Genomic DNA, 21,544 nt, shown 5'->3' with positions numbered 1-21,544 from the left:
GGTGCTTTACACCACTCCTGGTAATTTACCTGATGACATGGAAGGAGCTGTAGATCTTTTTGTAATTGCTGTTTTACTTAAAACATTGATTCTGTGGCTCCTGTCTGTTTTCAGGTCATCACACCTCACTGGAGGTTTCCCCAGCTTAATGAGCAACTCGGAAACCATAGAGAGGACCAGAAGACAGGGGTCATTGTACATTCTTACATTTGAAGGCTGCTCCAGAGCATCCACAAGAAGATTCGTGGCATCTGCCTAGGTAAGCTGAATGTCCAATATTATCTCTCCAGGCAAGTAAGATTATAACAGCCACTGTAGTCCCGTTTCACTTCTCAATCCTTTTGACATGAGCACCTTAATTCTCTCAAGCTCCTTCAGCAGCTGTAAGAAGTTCTCTCTCTTTTTTTTCAATATGATTGATAATATTGAATATTTCTTTTAACCTTTTACTGGCATTCCTGGGCTAAGTGATAGTTACTCTATTTGGATGTTAATCTCCTGCATGCAGTAGCACATCTTTCAATCACCTACTCATTATGGAGCTCATTTGTAAGATGCTCCTGTTTCATTTACTATGAAAGCCTATGAAGCTCCACCCAGCATTAGCCCTACAACAAGTAATGTCATTCTCCAACTGTCAAAGCTCACATAAAGCAAACCATTGCTTTATACAGAAACTCCTAGTTTAACACAGAAGGAATGGCAGCCCTTGGGCAAAATTTGACTGTATAGTTTCATATGATGCAGTGGAAAGAAATACGTTCTGGAAAAGGTGCCAATAGCGCAGGTTCTCTGGTCCAGTTCAGGAAATGACCCAGCTGAAACGTACTGGCAAAAATATCATTTTCTTCACTTCCAGTTTCTCAGGAGAGAAAAAAAAAAAAAAGAAAGAAGAAGGAAATAAAAGGGTTGTCTGAGGAGACACAAATATATAATAAGACCTCCCAGGCTGACTTGAAATATGTTCAAACTACACATCCACTCCCTGCTCCCTAGAACCCCGTAAATATTTCTTTGGCCCCACAAAGTATTTTAGTCTGAACCCAGGAAACCTCAGATTGACCTCGGAAATAAGATTCCTCATTTTCAAAGTAAATGTCTCAGCCATATTATTGGAGGAGTTACACTTTTCTCATGGAAACATATAAAACTTGTCTCTTTTGGCAAATGGGGCAGATTATACTGTGGGGAACTGGTTGTTTTCCCAATTAACTGATCATAGGCATTTTCAAACTCTTTTTTTATCAACTTTTATACCCCAGTATAATGCTGATGGCAAGGTTAAAATACCTATTTTAGGCCATTAGGGGCAGGGTTAAGCCTGCATGAAGCAGTGGAGCCTGTCTCAAAGGTGACCTACCTTGCTGAGCATCTGGTGATTTTGTTCTGTCGTCTCTGCAGGTTGCGCTGGGTGGTTTAACCACGTTTGACGCTGTGGTGTCCTTTCAGCTTACCTTGAATCCATTTGAGATTTTAGATTGCATATGTCTGGATTTTTTAGCTTTGTCAATTCATTTTCTTCTGATGTTTTTCTCCTCTACCCACTGTGTTATCTCGTCTTTTACCCAAGACTAGATCTCGCTCCCCGATGGGATATAATGAAAATACACTTTTGAAACAGTCTTTGACATCTTTTGACAACATCTGACTCATATTCAGGTATAAATTTCCCAGGCCTCATTATCAGTTCTCTGTAGAAAAGTATAAGCGCAAGTTTCACAAGTGTAAGGACAAGAAAGATGTCAAATTCCTCTTCTGATAAGTGTTTGTCTGTCAACTGATGCTGAAAATCATCATGACCACAGCCTGCCTTCTGCCATCATAGCTGCTTCCAGGACCTCAGACATAACTGCCTTTGTCCGACAGTCTTGTCTAAAACAGACCAAAAATAATAAAGATGGACACTTTGAGCGGCATCTACCATATTAATCAAATTAAACTTGGCTTCAGTTCTCACAGAAAAGCAAATGCGGTATTGCGTTTTAAATAAAATACAGTGACGCCTTTTCTAAACGAGCCTTTTAGTTGTTGCTTCAGCTTAAGTTTCTCCCTTGAGGCCAGCCAGAAGTGGTGAAATAGTGTCAGATACTACTTCCTAAGGGCTCCTGGTCCAGGGCACCGGCACAGCCATCCAGCTGCCCCAGATGTGGACCCTGCACCCTCACCGTGTCCTGCAGAATCCCAGGTGCGCTCGGGGTTTCGCTACGTTGCAGCTACATGGTGCAGATTTAAGAGCTCTGTGGAACTCAGGTAATGTTCATACATCTGAAAAGGACAACACTATCCAAACAGAGTGAAACTTTGAACCTAGTTGGGTTTTTGATATGATATTAAGCCTCAGATTTATAAAACCAAATCAGAACAAAACAAACGCGTTCTTATATTCATTCTGTTTTCTGATTTCGCACTACGTTGTCAGCAGAGCAGGCTATTTACTTACAGGAAGATGGCACACAAGTCTGGGGGATTTTCCCACGTTGAATGAACATACATCAAGTCATTTACATGAGCATGGAAAATACTGAAATGACTACCAGGTCTGTGGGGTGCGAGACACCTGGAGCACGTTGCTGTCAGCGAGCTCCTGCGATGGGGCTGGGGATTGCGCCTTCTTGGACTTCTATTGCATCTTTTGACACCTAAAGACACTTTCACCTTTGACCCAGAAACATCTGCAACATCAAACTATAAAATCGGGAATGGAAATGTAGCCTTTCTCCCCCCCCCCCTTACTTATTTTCTATTGAAAAGGCCTATGAAATGTAAAATTGTGTTTTTTGCCATAGTTGCAAAACTCATTTCACTTTTTATCTGAGATGCACTTGTAGCAAATTGCCAGAGGTGAAAAACTAAAACAAGAACCACTTGGAGGACCACAGTGCACAGCACTCAGTGCGGCAGAACCTGCTCCCCTCAGCCGCTGCAGTCACCCTGACTTTGCTCACCAGCTTATATCTCCTGCTAAGTTCTTGCATATTCTGACTTTCCTTCCTAAAGCAACGCTGACTGGTTTTTACTCACCAAGCACTCACTTTTGCTCCTTCTATGCAGGCAAAATGTATAAACATCTGGTCTATTACTGCAGCCCTGCTGACAGAGCCCATCATCAGAATAGCAGCTCTACTGGTGACTGTACAGCTGACTGTAGTTTCTTATTGAGATATTGGTGTATTAATACCAATTTAAGTCTCTCATTATAACTTGCTTCTGCAATTTGTATGCACACAGTTTTATTTTTTTTTTACCTTAATTTTGTGTACTAACTTTTGGCTGAAAAAAATTCATCTGGAACCATTATGTGTGTCAGTTTGTCCTTCTGTGGAATGAATTTGGACAGTTCGTAGTAGAATGTGACAATCTTTGGATGAATAGCACTATAGAAATCCCCAGAATTATTACTTTGTTTTTTAGCTATGGTATAATGTAGCCAATTATTTGTTTCATTTAATATGAGAGGTAGAATATAGGGCAGAGTGACAATATTATGTTGATAGAGGGGGTATCGCTGTGGCTGAGTTTGCCAAAATTTACCCATTTCCCATTGGAAAAAGAAAACTTTGGAAAAGTTTCTCTTTTCTGACTACAGGCATTTTATGTTAGAGCCTTAGAGCTGATTCGTTCTCTCCTAAGTTATAAACCCTTATGGATGTACCATAAAGATGTCCACCTAATGCAGAGAAAAGCAGATTAATTGATCACAGTAATATATTCTTATCCACTGAATAAGAGCATTCCACACATTGTTTCTTGTTTTGTTTCTGGCTTGTAAATCTTCATTGTAGAATACAAATGAAAATGACCCAAATATGTATTATTTATGAATAGGACTCTCAGATATTATGCTTTAGATTGATTGTGTTAGACAGGATATAACAGAAGCACAATAAGTCAATGAAAAATAAAAAGCAGCAAAAATGTTTCATGCTAAAAATGTAGTTCTACTGACACCTCTTATATAAAGGACATTTCCAAGACATTGACATTTATATTTATCACGGCTGTGCGTGTGATTTACAGCTGTCTGAGGTACCGAATATCAGGAATATCCATGCACATCCACACCCCTTTTGAATGATGGCAAGTCATAGACTGCTGCCTTGCCCCTCATCCTGCAAGCTTTTCCTCCTCCTTTTATTTTTCTTCTCTAGCTCCGGGGAGGCAGAGGAAGCAGTAGATCAATAGGGTGTCTTGACTGAAGTTGCCTGCAGCACTTCCATTTCTCAGGCTGGACACTGATGCTAACTATCAATAGCAATAAGAGGCTGTCTCAGACAGAATTAAGGCTCCTTCTTCTGCATGGCTGTCTGGTGCTTACTGATAAACATCTTGTGCGCAGGATTGCAACAAATAAACCATTTCAAGTGTGCAAACTAGCCGCTGTCATTCTCCCTATTGATGCTCTCTCTGGGGTGAAGGGACTGATAGTTATTTTCATACAGCTGATAACACATTAGATAAGGGTACGGATGGATAATAGTACAAAGGCATAATGCTATCAAGTGTGGAAAGATCATTGATGAAATCCTCTGTGCTCCCGTAGAAATCCTGAGACAACAAAAGACAAAAATATTGACTTATGCTTAAACTACTTAAGAGAAGCTACAGCTAAATTTAACTATTTGTTAACCTCTGATTTTTAGCTAATGTTCAAGATATCCAGCCAAGCTGTTCTCTTCAGATGTTATTCATTTTTACCACTCCTCTGGATTTGCAAGCTTGGTCTGGAAACAGGAGCCAAGAGGGGCTGGACGCAGCTGTGGTGGAGATGGGAGGCGTTGGACAGCATCGTGGTCACTCGTCACTTGAGCTGAGCTACACACCACGCTGGCGCTTGCTGATTTTGGAAGCACTGAGCCTCTTTAGCCTCCCTCCCCGCAAAAATCATTTCTTGACTGATCTCTAGTTCTGTTGTGCATTCTTTGTTTTCAGCCTGAATAAGGATGAAGGATCAGGTTCTCACCCACCCACATGAAATCACCACTAAAATACCCTGTCCCAGGTCTTCTTGGTGGTGAGTCCCATTATAACTCTGCTTCAGTGAGATACGCACCAGAGTTCTGCCAATTTGCATCAAATGAAGAGCTCCCGCTCTAATCAGGGTTTATTTTTCTTTTAATTCCTCTTTAACAGACTCGGGCTGGGGAAGGGGTTCAGATGCTCTGCTGGAAAATCAACAGAGCCTTATTTCATATCCTCCCTCTGTGAGCTCTAACCATTTACAGGAGCAAACCATTTGGCTCTGAAACATCTCCAGCTTTACATGACGTGCTGCTTTTCAGATTAGGAGGTTGGTTTTCTGAGAGAAATTTCAGTGATCCACTTTGAGGTTCAGAATATCCCAAAGAAAATGCTTAAATAACTTTGTTTTCTTTCATAATAATTTTTGCTAAATCTAACAGAGGCTGATGGATTTTGCAGGGTGAGATTATTCTGAAAACAATTCTGATGTTGCTGAATGCTTAAATTAGGATAGTTGATAAGAAAATTAACCAGAGTTTCCAAGACTTCGGAGACACCAGTTATCAATAACCCTACTAAAAATATTTACACAAGAAGACTCCTGAGTACATATCTATGAATACATGAATTGGCTTTGAAAGAAGTGAAATAAAATGCTAACTTGGAATTTCATTTAGCAAAGAAATTTAAAGAAAACAAACCCACAACACTACAACTTGTAGATGAATCAGCTACTGCTAGGCATTTTGACTGTTTTCTGTCTCTGTACCATCAGACTTACCCACAACACAGGAGCAGTATGGAGGTGGAATAGTTAATATGTGTAGACTGCTCAGAATCGCTGCTGTTATTAATTGTCCTCCAGTACAGAACATGCACATTTTACGTTAATACGCTGATTAGCGAGGCAGAGCATGTCGTTTCTAGCTGGGGAAGCTGGAATTTCAGAAATAGCTTGGCTCTTCACTTTGATTACTTTCTGGCTGGAGAGCTGGAGTCAAACTAATGCATGTTGTAAACATTCCTGGTCATTCATGTACAGTCCATCGCATGAATCAGGGTAGCACAGTCAGACGGGGGCAAGTTCAAAAGTCCAGTTGAAAATTACTGTTTCACTGCACCCAGTGTAGTCCCTGCACAATGTAAGAAGGATCATATCTCCCACCCCCCAAAAATGGAAGTTCTCCTTCAGAAAGGTGAAAAGACGTGTCTTCACTATCTGCTGCTGAGCAACCCACCCCTGCACCCTAAGTCAGCTTTCAGCAAATATTTATACAGCCTGGGGATACAGATACAGCCTCAACATTTCAGCACAAATATGAGGCCACAACCTCAGCTGGTCCAAATGGACACGTTGTCCCGTTGGTTTCAGTGGCATTATGGGGATTTACAATAGCGGAGGTTCTCACCCCTTTTATTTTTCCCTTGGTGCCTGTGACAGAGTGTGTTCTACATGATTCCTTCAGATGAAGAGTGGCTTAATTTTAAATAAAAATTGAATGAAAATCCAAGCTTTTAATGCTATTGAAAGTTTCTCCCCAGTTTTAAGAGTGGCTTTGTAAAAAGGGAGGAAGTTTTACACAGGTGTCTGTGAGTTTTGTGTAGGACAACAGTACTCAGCTGAGTTGGGATGCTAAGGCAGAAAGCTCTTTACAAAAAAAAAGTAATTGGCTCCTTTGTTAAATATATATATATATAAAAATATATATGTATATATACACACACATATATATAAAATCTGGTTTTTACCACTCCCACTGAAGAACTCTATTGTGTGCGTTAGTTGTCACAGTAGTTATGCAGAGATAGAAGTACACAGTTGTGTGTTGTAATAGTTGTTTCTCAATGTCATTGAACCAGAATTCTTTAAAAATATATGAAGTCTTCATTTTTTCCCCCAGTTTTTCAAGACAGAAGACATTAGTAAAGCATTGTTTTTCCACTGGTGAGTGACTTGAAGCTGGAGACAGAGAAATGGATTGCATTACATATTTTCTACACAAACATAGGGATTAATTTAAATGATTCCTCTAAATCAAAATAGCTAGACTTTTTGGCAGCCTTTGAAGTTTAATGAATGTTTATTCTTGCCATCAAGTGTAGGTTTTAGGACACCCTGCAGGACCACTAGAACAAGATGATCTAAAGCTATTTATATAAAATAAGTCGAAGCCAAGATGCTTGTATTAAAGTTATGAAAAAAATGCAAATATTCAAAAGTAGCTAATATTTTGTTTAACAAATTCTAAGTTAAAGATGCAGAGTTGCTCCCACTGTACTGTCAATGTCTATAGTTTACACATTGACTGTAGATGTGATGATTTGAAAAGCAGAGCTGATACAGAACAGGTCCCTTCTGTAGTTTGTGCTCTCCTAGGTCTGGTTTCCACTCTTTGAGGGACACAGAAAAGCTCACTTTGCTCTTATCTTTCAGAATACATTTGGAATTCCTTTCCAATGTCTCTTATCAACGTTGACACGAAGTCCCTATTACTTACAGACATTTCAATGTGGGTTTTCTGGAGAAGAAAATTAAATCAGGTCACGAGATGTGATAAACCAGACATAGGATTTCCAAATACATTTTCTTTCTTTCGTGGTTAATACTTTTGAAGTGCACTACTGAAATGCTGCATGAATGTAAAACCTGGTTTGCCTCTGATGGCTGTGATTGACTAAAACAGTAAGTAGTATTCTTGGAGATATTTAGTTTCTGATAATTCTGCCATACAGACATTCTCTGATTTTTTTTTCCCTACAGGGCCATTTTCACGTGTACAAAAAACTCCCTTGAAAACGAGATATTTTTTATATCTAAAATTCACAGCATGTCTTGCTGTTAAATTGCCACCTTAGAGGCCTTTTTTAAATTTCATTGAAAATGCATATTAAATCAAAGTGATAGACACATGTAATGGAAAATGTCTGTCAACAATTAGAATCCCATTTGGAAGTTTGTAAAGCATAACAATTTAAAATGAATTTAAATTGAGAAGGAAAGTTTTTAGATTGAGAAGTTTTAGCCTGCAGTATTGTGATTTTGTTGAGAACAAGTCCAGACTTTGTTGCCTTTTTCTGAGTGAAAGAGAAATAAAAGAGCCAGAACTTCTAGTAGAGTTGGTTCACCATCATGTGTCAGTCAAGCAGTTTCATTCTTTCAACATTACAGTCCAAATTATATTGATTATTTAATTTTGAATGATACAATAAAGCAGTAAATATGCAAATTATATAGTCCAATGTAAAACTGTGTTGGTTTGTCATAGAATCATAAAATAACCCAGGTTAGAAGGGACCTCAAAAGATCATCTGATCCAGCCTTTCATTGTGGAGGAACCTAGAGTACGTTGCAGTGAAGCCTCTTCATAAATTTGCCTGCCATGTATTGAGAAGTGCGACTGTTCTTATTGGGATACGCTATTCAGTAACACCCATGTGGTTTGGAAAAATATGCTTTAGGGGAAACTTTACAAAATTTATTTTTCATTCTTCTAAGATGGTGACAAGTTTTTCACACAAATGTCCTGGACATCCCAAAATTGTAGGATCCAAAGGCAAACAGGAGCACTGAGGCCTAGTGCTGAGGACCTACCTGCCTGAAAAGGCACCAGGATTGGCAGTCGAAGGGGTGTCTAGTGTAGAAAGAACCTTATATGCTATAGAAAGCAGTATTTCACTTGTATCACCTCCTGTTTGTTGAGCCAATGCCTTGACTCCTCAGTGTGGTCCCTGCAGCTCAATAGAAAATGATTCAAAGAAGGGAAGCAATCTCTCTGCCACCCTAGAAAAGAGTGCATATCCCATGTAAAAAGGGCTCTTCATACACCAGTTGGAAAGGGATGTATGAAAGGGTTGTATTTGGAAACACTGGACTGGTTTGTGCTGCCCTATAGATGCATGGATGGATGGATGGATGGATGGACAGATGGATAGATAGATGGATAGATAGATAGATAGACAGACAGACAGATTTGGTCATGTGTCCGAGCTACAAATGTTGGCCTAACACCTGGATTTCCCCAAAGCCCTGGAACTAGCAAAATTTGGGGGTAGATTAGGGTTTATGGCTAATATTTAATGAACACAATATAAACATCTGCAATCATAAAACCATAAAATGAAAGTATTTTCAATTGATTTCAAATTTTGTAGCCTATATTTATACTTAGTTTTATAACATGTCTGTTTCCAAGCAGTATTCCAAAAAGCTGTCTTTCTACACTGAAATTAGGGTAATCTTGTAGATACATGCCAGCGGTTCAAGCACAGAACATCGCATTCTCTGTGCTAATACATAGCTCCTTTAAGCAGATACACTTCCAGTGCTGATATACTCATGTATAATTCTTCCAGATTAAATTCTGGCTGTTTCTAGACATTCCCGTTATCATTTTGATTGATTTTATGAGAAAGACAATAAGGAAACAAAATAATAGGAAATGCAAAGCATATTCTACAGTTCATGTCTGAAAGGAGAGTCAATCCCATGAGAACTTTTCTGTATTGTGTAACTGGTTATGATTATCACAAAAATAATTGTGTGCTATAACAAAGAAAAAATGGATGCAAATTACCAGTAACAGTTTTGCTTTTGGTTGTTTCATATTGTCTTTGAGTAATCCCTGCGAAGAATCAAGATTACCTGTGATTAACAGGCTGAACAGGTGGTTTAAGGAGCTGTATTCCTAAAATGTCGTAGTGGTTTTGCTTAGAGACACAGCGAGCAGATCCTGCAGCTCCCCTGAGTGTGGCGACCGGCACCAGCTACACGATTTTGTTGCTTTAGGCAAAACATGAAATGCAGGCCCCTCGCAAGGCACAGTCACCAGCACCAGAAAGTGTTACAGAACATTGTGCAGCCCTGGGCAGCTGCGTGGCCCCGGTGGCCATGCTGGCCCTGACTGCAGATGTACCTGTGTCTCGCCCATTAGGTTCACGTCCATCTCACTTCTTACCTTTGCACGGGTTTATCTAATTGCTTCTGCTCGGCGTGGCTCCCATCGCTGAGCACGGGGAGGTGTCGTCCCATTTCAGAGCGATGCATCAGCTGTGGGGCAGAGGAGCAGCGGGTCCAGCAGCCCCGGGAGAGCAGCACAGGCCGAAAGGGAATTTTTCTGTTAGGAAATTCTAGGAGTGAAACAAAGAGTAAGTGGATGATACTGCTTGAACAGAGCAAGTGCAGCAATCTTATTGTGCTGGGAGATTGCATGTGCTGTGTCAGGGAGGACGATGCAGAAGGGGAAGGAGAGAATTAATTATATTTATCCTTTGTTTATTCATACTTAATTCAGTACATTTACAATGTATTTGGCTCTCTGTTTTCCTGAAACTGTTGTTCTTACATATTATAGCTTTGCTTGTGCTTTCATGTAGCATAAATACGGAAGCTGCTTCAACTGCAGGAGAAGCCAGGTTGAGTAAACTTCAGAGACAGAGCAAGTGACTTCAAGCCCTGAAATGTATGGGAGTGCAAAGGTGTGCAAAGGTATGCAACTGTCAACGTATTAACAAGAGACATCTTATGAAAAGGTACATTATTTACATGTTAATCATTGTCATTGGTGCCGAGCCTAGATCTTTTTTCTGTGTAAGAGTTGTTTATGCTCGTCTGAAGTTAGTAATTGGCCTGATCTGGCACGCTCACACAAATACATCTCCTCTCAGGAATCAGTTTGTATAGACTGGGGGCTTATTTTATTTGCAAACAGCTGGAAGAGCTTAAGAAGTTACTGTACCATGCACTGTTGCCCCACACAGGAGATTTCCACCCCTGGCTGGCAGAGGATGTTGTGCAAACATTTGTGCTCAGGCTACCGCAGCCCGGGCTGGGAGAGCCCGCCCACCGCTTGCCGCAGCTCGGCTGGTGGGACAGTGTCTCCAGGTGTGGGACGGTGACAGACGGTGGCCAGAAATGACATATTGTGTCCCCACAGTTAACCCCCACGGGACATTTGCACATATGCAGTTCTAGACTGAAGCACTCGCCATGCTCTGTGTCCTGCACAAGGAGGAATTGCCCCAGTGATGCATTTGGGATGGGGCACTGGCGTTGCAAACTCAGGACAAGAAAAGTGGCTTTTCATGGTCTCAGAAGCAAGTATAGGATGTATCCCACAGCTTTATGAATGGATGTAGAATAAGCTCTGGTGTCTGAAGTAGGTTCTTCCTAAATGTACTGTGTTGTCTTACATTCAAAGCTGATTCTTTCCCTTTGCTCTGCCCGTTGCAGTACGTATGTCACATAATGATGGTTGAATTGCTGAACCAGTACAGACTGGGGCTACATTTCTCTTTGTATGTATGATTTTGCACCAAGTGCCTTTAGTATGATCTAAAACTTGCTCAAGCTTTAAATTCTTATTTGGGCAGCACTTCAAGGGTGTCAATGTTGAGGAGCGAGCTCAGAGGATCTTGGTGACCATGTACAGTCCCAGGGAGAGCATTAGACTGCAGAAAGCTGCTTACAACATGCAAATAAACGTGTTCTGCAATCCTGGACACGCCATTTGAGATGGAATTTGAAATTCTGTGAAGGAGAACTGTGACACGGAATATGTAACTCAGGGTGAGATTCAAGAAATAATTTGTACAGCCAGGCTGAATGTCCAAGCTTACCAGATAAAGCACATAGAGATTGGAAAAGAAAATGTTTGTAAACCCAAATCTGGTTTCTAGAGTTGTGAGGAATGGTCTTTTTTAAGTCTCCTTTTGAAGACTGCTCTTGTGATTGGAGCTTTTCTTAGGAAAGGAAAAGAAATTGTGAGTTTCATCTTTTAGGTGGCAACTGGATGAGCTCTGCTTGATGGAGCAGTTGATCTCAAGGCTGTCTCTGGGTCCCTGATGTAGCTGCTGGTGGGTCAGTAAGAGCTGGCTGGCAGCTCAGTGCTCAACTCTTCCCCCTCTTTCCTCCTATAGAATTATTCTAAGGAATCAGAAACTCTTGGAGCAATGGCTGTTGTTGCCACGTGAATGTTAAATGATCACTAATGGGAAGAAAACTGTAAAACTGCGGCTGGGGGATCAAATGGCTCTGTGAGGAAATGGGCTTCCCACAAGACCCAGATAACGCATGTGCAGGGATCCATTGTGCAATCCCATTAACAGGCTGGCCCAAACTGCGGCAAAAGGTGGATCTTGAGGACTCTACGTAGCTCAGGCACAGAAAGCAGAATGTTATTCATGAGGCATTTACTTTATTGCGACTAGCGGCTGCCAAGCCGGCGTCTTGCGTTGATGCAGAGTAGGACAATTTTCACGTTGTAAACACCACACGTTAATCAGGGCACCTCAATATTATGCAAACAAAACCTATGTACTTACAAATACTTGCACGGTGTTTGAATCAAAAATATGTCACGAAAATGCTTGTCGGGTTCATTTCATCAGGTAAGAAATTGGGGACTCTACAAGTGACATTTCCCCTGAGGTCTGAGACATTTTTCTCCCATAATCGCTGCACGTTCTCCACATTATAAATGAAACCTTAAAATGTAAATAAAAATGCGCGCTCTCTAAATCTGATTTGACAGGAGAATCTTTTTGTGACAACAGGTCTTAGTTTGTTAGATGATTGCCATGTAGCAAATCGCCTGTATGTTCTATTTCACAGACAATTGCCCCATGATATTTTGGCCTTGTATTTGTGTTTTGACAGACTACAGAATTTTTGTGTAATTTTGTTTCGAAGGTAAGTAAATCTGTAGGGAACACTTTTTTAAGAACACTTTTTCCTTAGAAATCCTGGAAAATACAACCCTCAGTCCTACTCCTTCATTCGCTTTTAAATGGCTCCCACCTCCATATTTTATCCCATTTCAAATAGTGCTTTGATGAAGAAATGATAGCTATGATATTTTATAAAAAAACGATGCTGAGACTCTTGTGAATAGATACCGGGTGTGGAGCAATTGTGGCTGTGAAGTTTTCCTACTGTATAAAGGCACTTTTCTTAAAGCAAGATGTTTGGAGGAAATCTTGACTGATAGGTAGTTACATCTCATCATCCAATATCAGATGGATTTTTTTCATGACTCTTCTTTTGACATGTACATATTTCAGTGTCTTTTTTTTCCCCTGTTCTACCCAGAGTTATTTCAGTGATGAGAGACATCACAATATGTCTTTGGAAGATGTCTTTGCAGCCTTGAATGGTGTTTAAAAATCTGTATCTAAGAAGAAATCTGTGTCGCTTCATTTCTAAACTTCTGTTTCTCTGATGGAGGCACACGCTGCCTTTATTTGGCTGTGATACACTAGGATATATAAAAGAAACAAAATTAAACTGTGATGTAGAGGCATGTGGCTTGCAGAGAAAACTTCCCCTGTGGCATCAAATAAAATTCTTGCTTCTCTATAGAACTAATAGACTCATTCTGTACATACATGATGACCAGTGTTTAACAAATCAGTGGGAAAGATTTCTGACTTGAGCAGCCTGCCAGAAATACCCTCTAATTTATTTCATTAATGTAAAAAAAAAAAAAAAAAAAAAGGTATATAAAGGTTAGAATTATACCTTGGGATCAATAATGGTGTTGAAATAGCAAAATTTTCTCAAGTGTATGGTATTTAATTTTTTTAAAAGCTTATTTTTAATATGGGAAATTAGACATTCTGCTCTTTAAAAAAAAAAAAATCTAATAGAGGAATTAATGATAGGCTTTAGGATGTGAGAGTATTTGTAATCACTAGCACTCTCTAGGTTCTCTGTGTAGTCATGCAAAAGTGTCTTAAAGTCCTTTGCAGTGCTGCATATTTACCTTTCTGTATTTTTTCTTCCTTGTGGGCTGTACATACAGAATAGTCGCCTGTACATGGATGTGGGATATTGCTGGTATCTTTCTATTCCTCGGTTTTTCACTCTCTTGCCCGAGAAAGAGGATTTTCCATCCAGCTTGTTTACTTCATGATTTATGTCTAAATTGACAGAGTCCTTCGGAGGCATTCGTGTTAAATTTGAAACAAACATATTTAATGCTCGCGTTGTAATAAAACAGCTAAAATAGCAGATTAAAAAGATATTCACAGAGGGGTCTGATTGATTGAGGGATTGATTTTACTACTTTTCCCGTAGGTGGGTAGTGATGGCTGTAAATCTCTTGATAATCATTTCAGAAGCACCTTCATCAATAAACTCAAAAGGGACAGCTAGGTGTAAAAATTTGCCAGGCATCAGGTCAAACAAAAGGCAGCAAATGTGGAAAGAAAGAATTGAATGAAACGGTCCCACCTTGGCCGGTTCTGTCATGAGTCACGTTCATTTTCGTCCCGGCGGCGGGGGGGTTCCCATCACCGCCATTCCCGGGGCTTTGCGGGACACAGGGGGAGGCTCTTTCCCTCTATTTTGTTGGGTATTTTTTTCCCCTTTGGCTCAAGCCGTATTGCTTACGATTCAATTATGCGGCTAAAAGCTTGCGTTTGTGAGCGATGATCAATTATTAGTTGTCAGGAATAATGGGGAAAGATTCAATTCCGGTGCCCTCCGTCCTTTTTTTATTTTCCATGGGACGTTACGAGTAGAAAATAAATTAAAAAAATAAAGAAGAGAGCAAGGCGAACTGGGGAGGCGGGGGGGGGGGGCCTGCCAGCATGTCCACAAAAGTGTTCATACCTAAACCCACACAGGCACAGCACTAGCAATGTCCTTTTTGAATAGCGTGATCCAGGCTATTGATAATAAAACAATTCCAGAAAACTGGTGCTCCCAGCCCCTGGGTAGCTGCGCCCCAGGACCGTCTCAAAAGTTTATTATATATCGGAGCACAAAGCCAAGTTCCCAGCTGACTGCAGCATCTGGAAGCCCCTAATTACACACATTTCTAAAATACATGTAACGTGTGTTAGCCGGAAAACGGCTTAGTCGAGACGGAGCGATGTTTGAAACTTGTGCAGTGTGTCCCCTTTTTTTTGCTTAAAAAAGAAAGAAAAATGAGAACACAGAAGATAGAGAGGAAGAGAGGAAAAAAAAAAAAAAAACCAACTGCTCCGCTAACTGCAAGCGGGTATTTAATTCGTGTGCAAACGGGAATGGTTCGATTTTGGAGAGAAAGCGTTTTCCTGCCGGTGCTCGGTGCCTGCGCGGGGCAGCGCGGAGCCGGCGCGGAGCCGCAGGTTGGGCTGACCCGGCCCCTCCGAGCTGCTCCGGAGCGGGGGGGATTTGCAAAAAACCATAAAATAAAATGAAATCAATTGGATTTCCCACCCCCCCGGATCGTTATTAACGATGTATTATAACTATGTGGGGCTTGTGTAGCTTTTAACCCCTGCGTGTTGAGGGTGTTTGTGTCTGATCGCAAACCTTAATAACAATAATCCAGTCTAGTGTGTTGCATCTCATTGAAAACGTCTCTCAGCAGAATGAACTGCAAATTATCCCCTGTTTACCATCTCCCTTCAGTGCTCATCTCAATGAACTGGAGATCGATCCCCGCCACGGGTGTCTTCCAGCCGGGCTGATTTGCATTGAAGCACATTAGAAAGCCTCCCACCTCCATTAAAAAAGAATAATCCGAGGGAAAAAAAAATTAAAAAGCATCTCCAAGGTGTGGCGGGGAGGGAAAAATATCTGTCACTGTCATTTGGAGCTTCGAAAGGGAAAACCCAAGATCAGAGTATTTATGCTTGTGAACTCTCACAACTTCTGTTAGCGACAATGACGTTTAATTGATGTATTGCTATCAACAACAATAAAGACCGATTTTTCTCTAGCCCTGGCAACGCTGCTCTGCCCCCACCCTTTCCCCACCCCTCCCGGCCCCCAGCGAAGGAGAGGAAAACAAACAATAAATAATCAAGCGGTCCTAGATGAAATACCAGGCGCCGCTTTATACACTAGCGAGGGAGAAGAAAAACGGGAGGGGAAAAAAAAGTTATAAAACTTAATTTCTCCAGATTAATTTCTTTTTCTTTAACCCACTGTTTTTCTCCTTGTTGTTGCTTTTTAATTACCAGTCCACGGCCGCCTTTTTCCAGCCACGAAGAAAAGGTACCGCGCATCTGGGGAAATTTGTCTTAAGCTTAATCGACAAATGTATAATGAAATTGTAACCGCGAATAATTTTGGGAGAGCGGCTAGATTAGAAACCGTGGGAAGCTAATGGAGTGAGTGACACAGACACACTTGTAAATAGATCAGCGTGGGTATTTTGTGGGCATCTCTGCGTGGCGAGCTATAAGTAACGCGTACGTTTCTATACGTTCAGGTTCGGTTTCTTTGCCACCGTCTCGGGGTAAGGAGGGTGACAGTGACAGCCTGCGCGGAGTGTATCCATCTCTGCCGAACCATCTCTTTAAATATTCAGTGAAAAATAATGTCATGTGAAGTACCACCTATAGCAACATTATTATCTTCATTCTTCAACATCAGCCCCGCTGATGGCTCCGTTTGTCTTTTGCTCAAAACCTACTGTACCCGGTGCTGCGGGGAGGGAGGGGGGTCGCCCTGTGCAGGAATGAAAAGAAGCGTCAGTGTCTACTTTGCAAATCCTGGAGTGGCACCTGGGAGGCTTTTTCGGTTCGTATGCGTTTGTTTGTTTGGGGTGTTTTTTTGCCGCTGTTGTTTTTTTCCACCCTTCTCGCTAAACGTTTTACGGTCTCTTTCGTTTAATAATGAGAAGAAAACGCGAGTGAGCCGGTTCCCCGAATGGGAAGATTTCTCCCTCTCTCCCTTCTCCTCTCGCTCGCTCTCTAGGTTTTACCGGCTCATTTGAAATTGAAATGAGTTGTATCTGATCAGCCTCTTGCTTTTACAGAGAGTTTGTTAATATTAATACGGGAAAAAGGAGTAGCTTCAACAGCAGAGTAAATAATCCAGCGGGGGGAGTGGGAGGAGAGAACACTAGATGGGTCAGGGTGGAGAAAAAGAAATCGCCTGAGCGGCCGCTTCTCCCAGCTCGGTTTATTTTCCGGAGTAACTTTTCATGCCCGGAGCAGTGACACGCGAACGGGTGCGGGGAGCGGAGAGCGTCGTTTATCCGCAGTGTCCGTGTATCGCTGGATAGCCGATATATTAAAAATAGCATCGCCTGCTGCCTCTTTCAGCTATAGTTTTTATTTCAAGACCGTGAAATTCGCTTGTAAGAGATTCCTCCTCTGCAAGTAACACCCGAGCGTAAAAGTTTGATGCGCGGTGTATTACACGGTAGGAGAGCAGTGCCCGCACGGTCCCCGTGCTTGAAATATTCAGGATTAGGCACAACCAGCGACCCGCGGGAACGCAGCGACAGCCGGACCCGCTCTGCCCGCGGAGCCCCAGTGCCCGCGGCCGCGCACCCCACCGCCCAACTCCGCGGAGCTCGGCGGGTCCCGCGGAGCGCCCGCGGCGGCTCCGCCTGCGCGCACCCCCGGCCACAAGCTCCGGCGCGGGGACCCACGGGCCGCTCCGCGTCCCCCCCCCCTCCCCCACCCCGCTCAGCTCTGCGCGGCCGCGGGCGCCTCCGGCAGGCAGATGCGCATCGCTCGGTCTCCCGTGTCCGAGAGGGAAACAAAAGTCAGGAGCAATCCCACGGGTGAGCGGGGGCACCCGTGGCGCCGGGAGGGGCTGGGAAAGGCGGAGGGGAGGGGAGCGGAGCGGGGCGCACCGCCCGCCCCCCCCCACCCCCCCGGGCCTCGCCACCGGCCGGATTGACTCGGGGCGCAGCCAACCGGCTGCGGGGGCGGAGCGGCCTCCCGGTCCTCCCGCCGCTCCCAGCGGCGCCCTAATTGTCCTGGGAATGTGTGAGGTAAAAAACAAACCCTTCCTATTTTCAGCACCCCTCGGGCCCGTGATATATGGAAAGAGAAAGGGGTTGTGGGGGGGAAGGCGGGTGAGAGCTGGAGGAGGGCGAGAATGGATCTTTATTTGCAAATGCGGAGACGAGAAGGAAAAAAAAAAAATAACAAGGGAAAAAAAAATACACAAAAAAAACCACTCGAAACTTTTTGCAGCCGCGGGACGGAGCGAGCGGCGGGGCCGGGAGGCAGCGGGACCGGGAGCGGCTCCCCCCGGGCTACACTTGCCGGGCGCCGCCGGGGTTCTGCCCCCCCAGCCGTATGTCCCCTCCCCTCCATCGATTATAGCTTACCCTGCCCTCCCTCCGAGGGGTTTTGGGCGAGGGGGGAGGTTTAAAAAAGAAAACATTAAAAATGTTTAAAAATTAAGAAAAAAGTGAAATGCAGCGCAAAAGCGAGGGAGGGAGGGAGGGAGGGCGGCGCGGGGAGCCCGTCGGGTCTGGAGGAAGGGGCGAGGGGAGACACATTCCTATAGTAACCGGGATGGCGCGATGCAGCCCCAGCTGGTTGCTAAGAGGGTTAAACTGTATCCAAACAGCTTTGGGGAAATCCAGCCCCTTCTCCTGCCACATGGATCGACTCATTGGGTGGGAGCGGCGGAGAGACAAGGGTCTCCAGCAAATCAGCGCCTAATTGATTAAGGCGAGCTGGTTTGAATAGAGCTGGCCATGTGCCAATCGCCTTTCAAAGAGCCCCTCTATGATTAATCGCAATGCATTATTGATAATCATAATTATAGCAGGACACATGCGCGGTGCGCGGAGGATTGGGGAGGCTGGGGGGGGGAGGCTCGATTTCCGTAATTTTGAGAAGATTTTTTTTTAGTAATTTTTTATTCTGCCCCAGCTGATGTTTGAGCCAGCATGTCGCGGAGGAAGCAGGCGAAGCCTCAGCATTTCCAATCCGACCCCGATCTGGCCTTGTTATCCCAGCGAAATGGTGAGTTCTTCTCCTCTCCCTCGCACACATTTTAGCACAAACACACACAAAATAGATCAACTTACCTTGCGGGGAGACGGGACCGCGCCGGGCAGCGGAGCAGGACAGCAAGATCTCCCGGAGTTACGGCCGGGGGGGTTCCTTCTGGGGTTTTGGTCCAAGTTCTTGGCTTTTATTTTATTTTTTTTTTAACTCAGCGTTTTGTTTCGCCTCTTTCTTAACGAAACTCCAAACTCTTTCCGTTTTTTGATGTTTTCCCTCCGCCCTCCCCCCGCGGGGCGGTCTGGCATCCTGAGCCCGCGGGAGATGGATCCGCGCCCCCCGCGCCTTTCTCCGCGCCCCGCGGAGCGGGGGAACAAAGTGGGGCTACCGCGGGGCGGCTGAGCTCGGAGCCCCGCGGGACGGATGCCCCGTCCGGCCACACACGCTGCCCGGCGCCGTCCCCCCGAAAGGGGCGGAAAACCCCCCCCGGGCACCCACTTTCTTGCCTTCCCCCCCCCCCCTTCCGCAACACCCCCGCGGACCCCAGCACCCCCCACCCTCCCGCAGTCCCGCCGAGCGGGGGACGCAGCTCCGCCGCTGAGCAGCCCCGGCCTCCGGCTGCACCGAAAGCTTCCTGGAGGCGGAAAAGTTGCCGCCGCGGGGCCGGGCCGCGGAGGGGATCGCCCCGTCCCGGGAGCTGCCGCCGCCGCGCCGGGCTCCGCGCACTCTCCGCGCCGGAGAGGGGCTCCGTGCCCGCCAGCGCGGAAGCTCCGGGCAGAGCGGGGATTTGTTTTTTAATCCCTTTTTTTTCCCTTATTTTATTTGTTTTTCTCCGATTTCCTCCCCAAGTCCTTAAGCGACGAATAAACGCCGCCTTTGTGTCCGCCAGGATTTGGACAGGGAGCGTGCGAAATATTTTTTATCTTTTTTTTTTTTTTTTTCCACTCCCCCCTGCCACTTTTCCCTCCCCCCTCCCGGGAGAAGGGGATTTCGGAGTTCAGCGCAGCCCGGCGGGCGGCGGAGGGGACGTGCCCCTGCCCGTACCTGCCCCGGGACGCGGCGTGACAAGTGGCCGGCGAGAGCCGCCGCCGGGCGGGGAGGCGGGGGCCGGCGCGGACACCCGGCCCGGGGGCAGCGTCCCCCCCCTGCGCCCGCCGGCCGGCCCTCCCAGCGGCCATGAGGAGGGCGAGCGCCGGGGGACAGCGAGGGGACCCAGCGGCGGCGGGCGCGGAGGGCCCCGCGGGGCAGAAGCGCTTCGACCGGGCAGGTAAGGGAGGGCCGGGGCGCCGCCGTTCCCCCTTCACCACCCGGCCCCGCCGGTCGGAAGCACTGGGGATTCCCCCCGGCAACTTCCCGAGGAAGCGTTGCCGCGCTCCCCTCCGCACCCGCGGCCGCTCCGCGCTCTGGCGGTGCCTCCTGGCCTGGGCCGACCGGGATTGGCGGTACCGGGTGCGGTGGCGGAGCGCTCGGCAGCGCGGGGGCGGAACGCGGGAGAGGGTCCCCGGCTCCGTGCGAGAAAGCAAGTCGGAAAGTTTGCGGGATGTTGTTCTGCCTCTGTGAGCGTTTACCCGGCTTCCAAAATCCCCGGGACCTCCTCTTCGTCAACCAGCGAATATAGCAGCGCTCGCTTCGCGTAGCTGTGCCGAAAGATTCCTTAAAAGTTATTTGGTTCCTGGGAGGCGACTTTTTCTGTATATTTTTTTTTTACCTGAGTTTCGTGCGCTTTGAGAGCTCTCGAGTTCTGTCTTTTGCTCAGCATAATCTCCTTTCTCATCTCAGCAAACGTATTTCTTCTTCTTCCCATATTATTTCTACTTCCTCTTGAAGTTTGCAGCAAGAGTTGGAGATAAAACGTTAATTTTTTTTTTTAATTTATCTTTCATCGGCCTCCTATGAAAGAATTTGGGACTTCTTAAAGTGGGCAGAGACAGGGAAAGCTGAAATGGAAATTATCTTGCTGGGAAAGCAGAGAGGGATTTTTCACATCTTCACTTTGTACGATCTCATCTTTTGACGTTCGCTGGTTTTGTTTTTAGTAGCTGGGACAGATCAAAACACTCTTTTTAAAAGTAGCCGTTTTCTTCGGTTTTTAGTCTTTTCATCTGATTTTGCACGTAATTTTCAAATGAAAGTCAGTGGGAGTGTGAGAAAGGAATGTTAACTGAGCAGCTTTGCTGCCTGTTGCTAAAGGATGTGCTTGTGCGAAGTTGGATTTTGCCTGAAATGATGGCATGGAAGCGAAGCTTTTGTTTAGTTTGCATGGCTATCGTAAGTGAAGCAAGTAAATAACAAAGTTTATTGTTTTTAACAGAGACCGACCGGTTTTCTAGGAAAAGCAGTATGCTTCACTATAAAATCTGTAGGAGCCTCCCCCACCCTCTAATAATAGTTGTAGATTATGGCTGGTTTACATGAGTAGACGCTAAGTTTTGAGTAAGTTGCCTAGAAGGGTGTGTTTTGTAGCGGTGGTTCAGGCTTCAGAACGCTGTAATAATACTACTAATGTTAGCACTGGGCTGCCCTCCGCCTTGCCGGGGTCTCCAGCCCTGGCAGCAGCTTCGCAGCCGAGCGAGACAGGGTGGGAGAGCCGGGCTGGGGACGAGTTTGCATGATAAGCCTTGAAAGTGCAGAACAAAACCTCGGAATCCCAAGCGCTGCTTTCTCCTCCTCGTGTGCTGCGAGGGCAGGTTTGCTCGTTCAGCTGCGGTTTGCACAGGGCTCAGGGAGCCGGAGCATCGCTCGTCCTGAGGACACTTGCAGGAAGGTTCTGCTGGGCAGTGCTTTGAGCAAATGAATAGAGTGGCCCCCTGAAAATTTCTTGCATCTGATTTGAGTTCTGGCTTGTTAAAACTTTCTGCTGTGCTTTCATATCTAAAGATCGATAGGGAGAAAAGTT

At 44.8% G+C, this 21,544-nt stretch overlaps 1 protein-coding gene and 2 long non-coding RNA genes across 11 annotated transcripts in view; 2 read left to right on the top strand and 1 right to left on the bottom strand.

Annotated features, from left to right (window-relative positions):
- The window catches only part of LOC110360434 (uncharacterized), a 522,839-nt gene extending 521,934 nt beyond the window's left edge, over window positions 1-905 (top strand). The window contains exon 24 of the long non-coding RNA XR_010465887.1: window positions 115-905. This is a non-coding gene — a long non-coding RNA (uncharacterized LOC110360434). The remainder of the gene's footprint in view (window positions 1-114) is intronic.
- On the bottom strand, window positions 732-19,147 carry LOC135575334 (uncharacterized). Its single transcript, XR_010465888.1, has 3 exons — window positions 18,732-19,147; window positions 1,361-10,086; window positions 732-862 (listed from the first exon to the last, which is right to left on the bottom strand). It is a non-coding gene; the product is annotated as an uncharacterized LOC135575334 (long non-coding RNA).
- SALL1 (spalt like transcription factor 1) overlaps window positions 15,770-21,544 on the top strand; it is a 17,395-nt gene continuing 11,620 nt past the window's right edge. The window contains exons 1-2 of one of the 9 annotated variants that reach the window (XM_065028638.1): window positions 15,770-15,943; window positions 18,574-18,666. In XM_065028638.1, the coding sequence (XP_064884710.1) occupies window positions 18,591-18,666 (76 nt within the window). In that variant the 5' untranslated portion in view covers window positions 15,770-15,943; window positions 18,574-18,590. Of the gene's footprint in view, window positions 15,944-16,429; window positions 16,472-17,619; window positions 17,679-17,751; window positions 17,987-18,131; window positions 18,667-19,632; window positions 19,916-20,036 lie in introns of those variants that run through there. The other 8 variants (XM_021290812.2, XM_065028640.1, XM_065028641.1 and 5 more) reach the window with 8 other exon arrangements.

This window comes from Columba livia, chromosome 13, assembly GCF_036013475.1.
Source record: "Columba livia isolate bColLiv1 breed racing homer chromosome 13, bColLiv1.pat.W.v2, whole genome shotgun sequence".
In the NCBI taxonomy this organism is placed as follows: domain Eukaryota; kingdom Metazoa; phylum Chordata; class Aves; order Columbiformes; family Columbidae; genus Columba; species Columba livia.
This window is presented reverse-complemented; position numbering and strand designations above follow the sequence as displayed.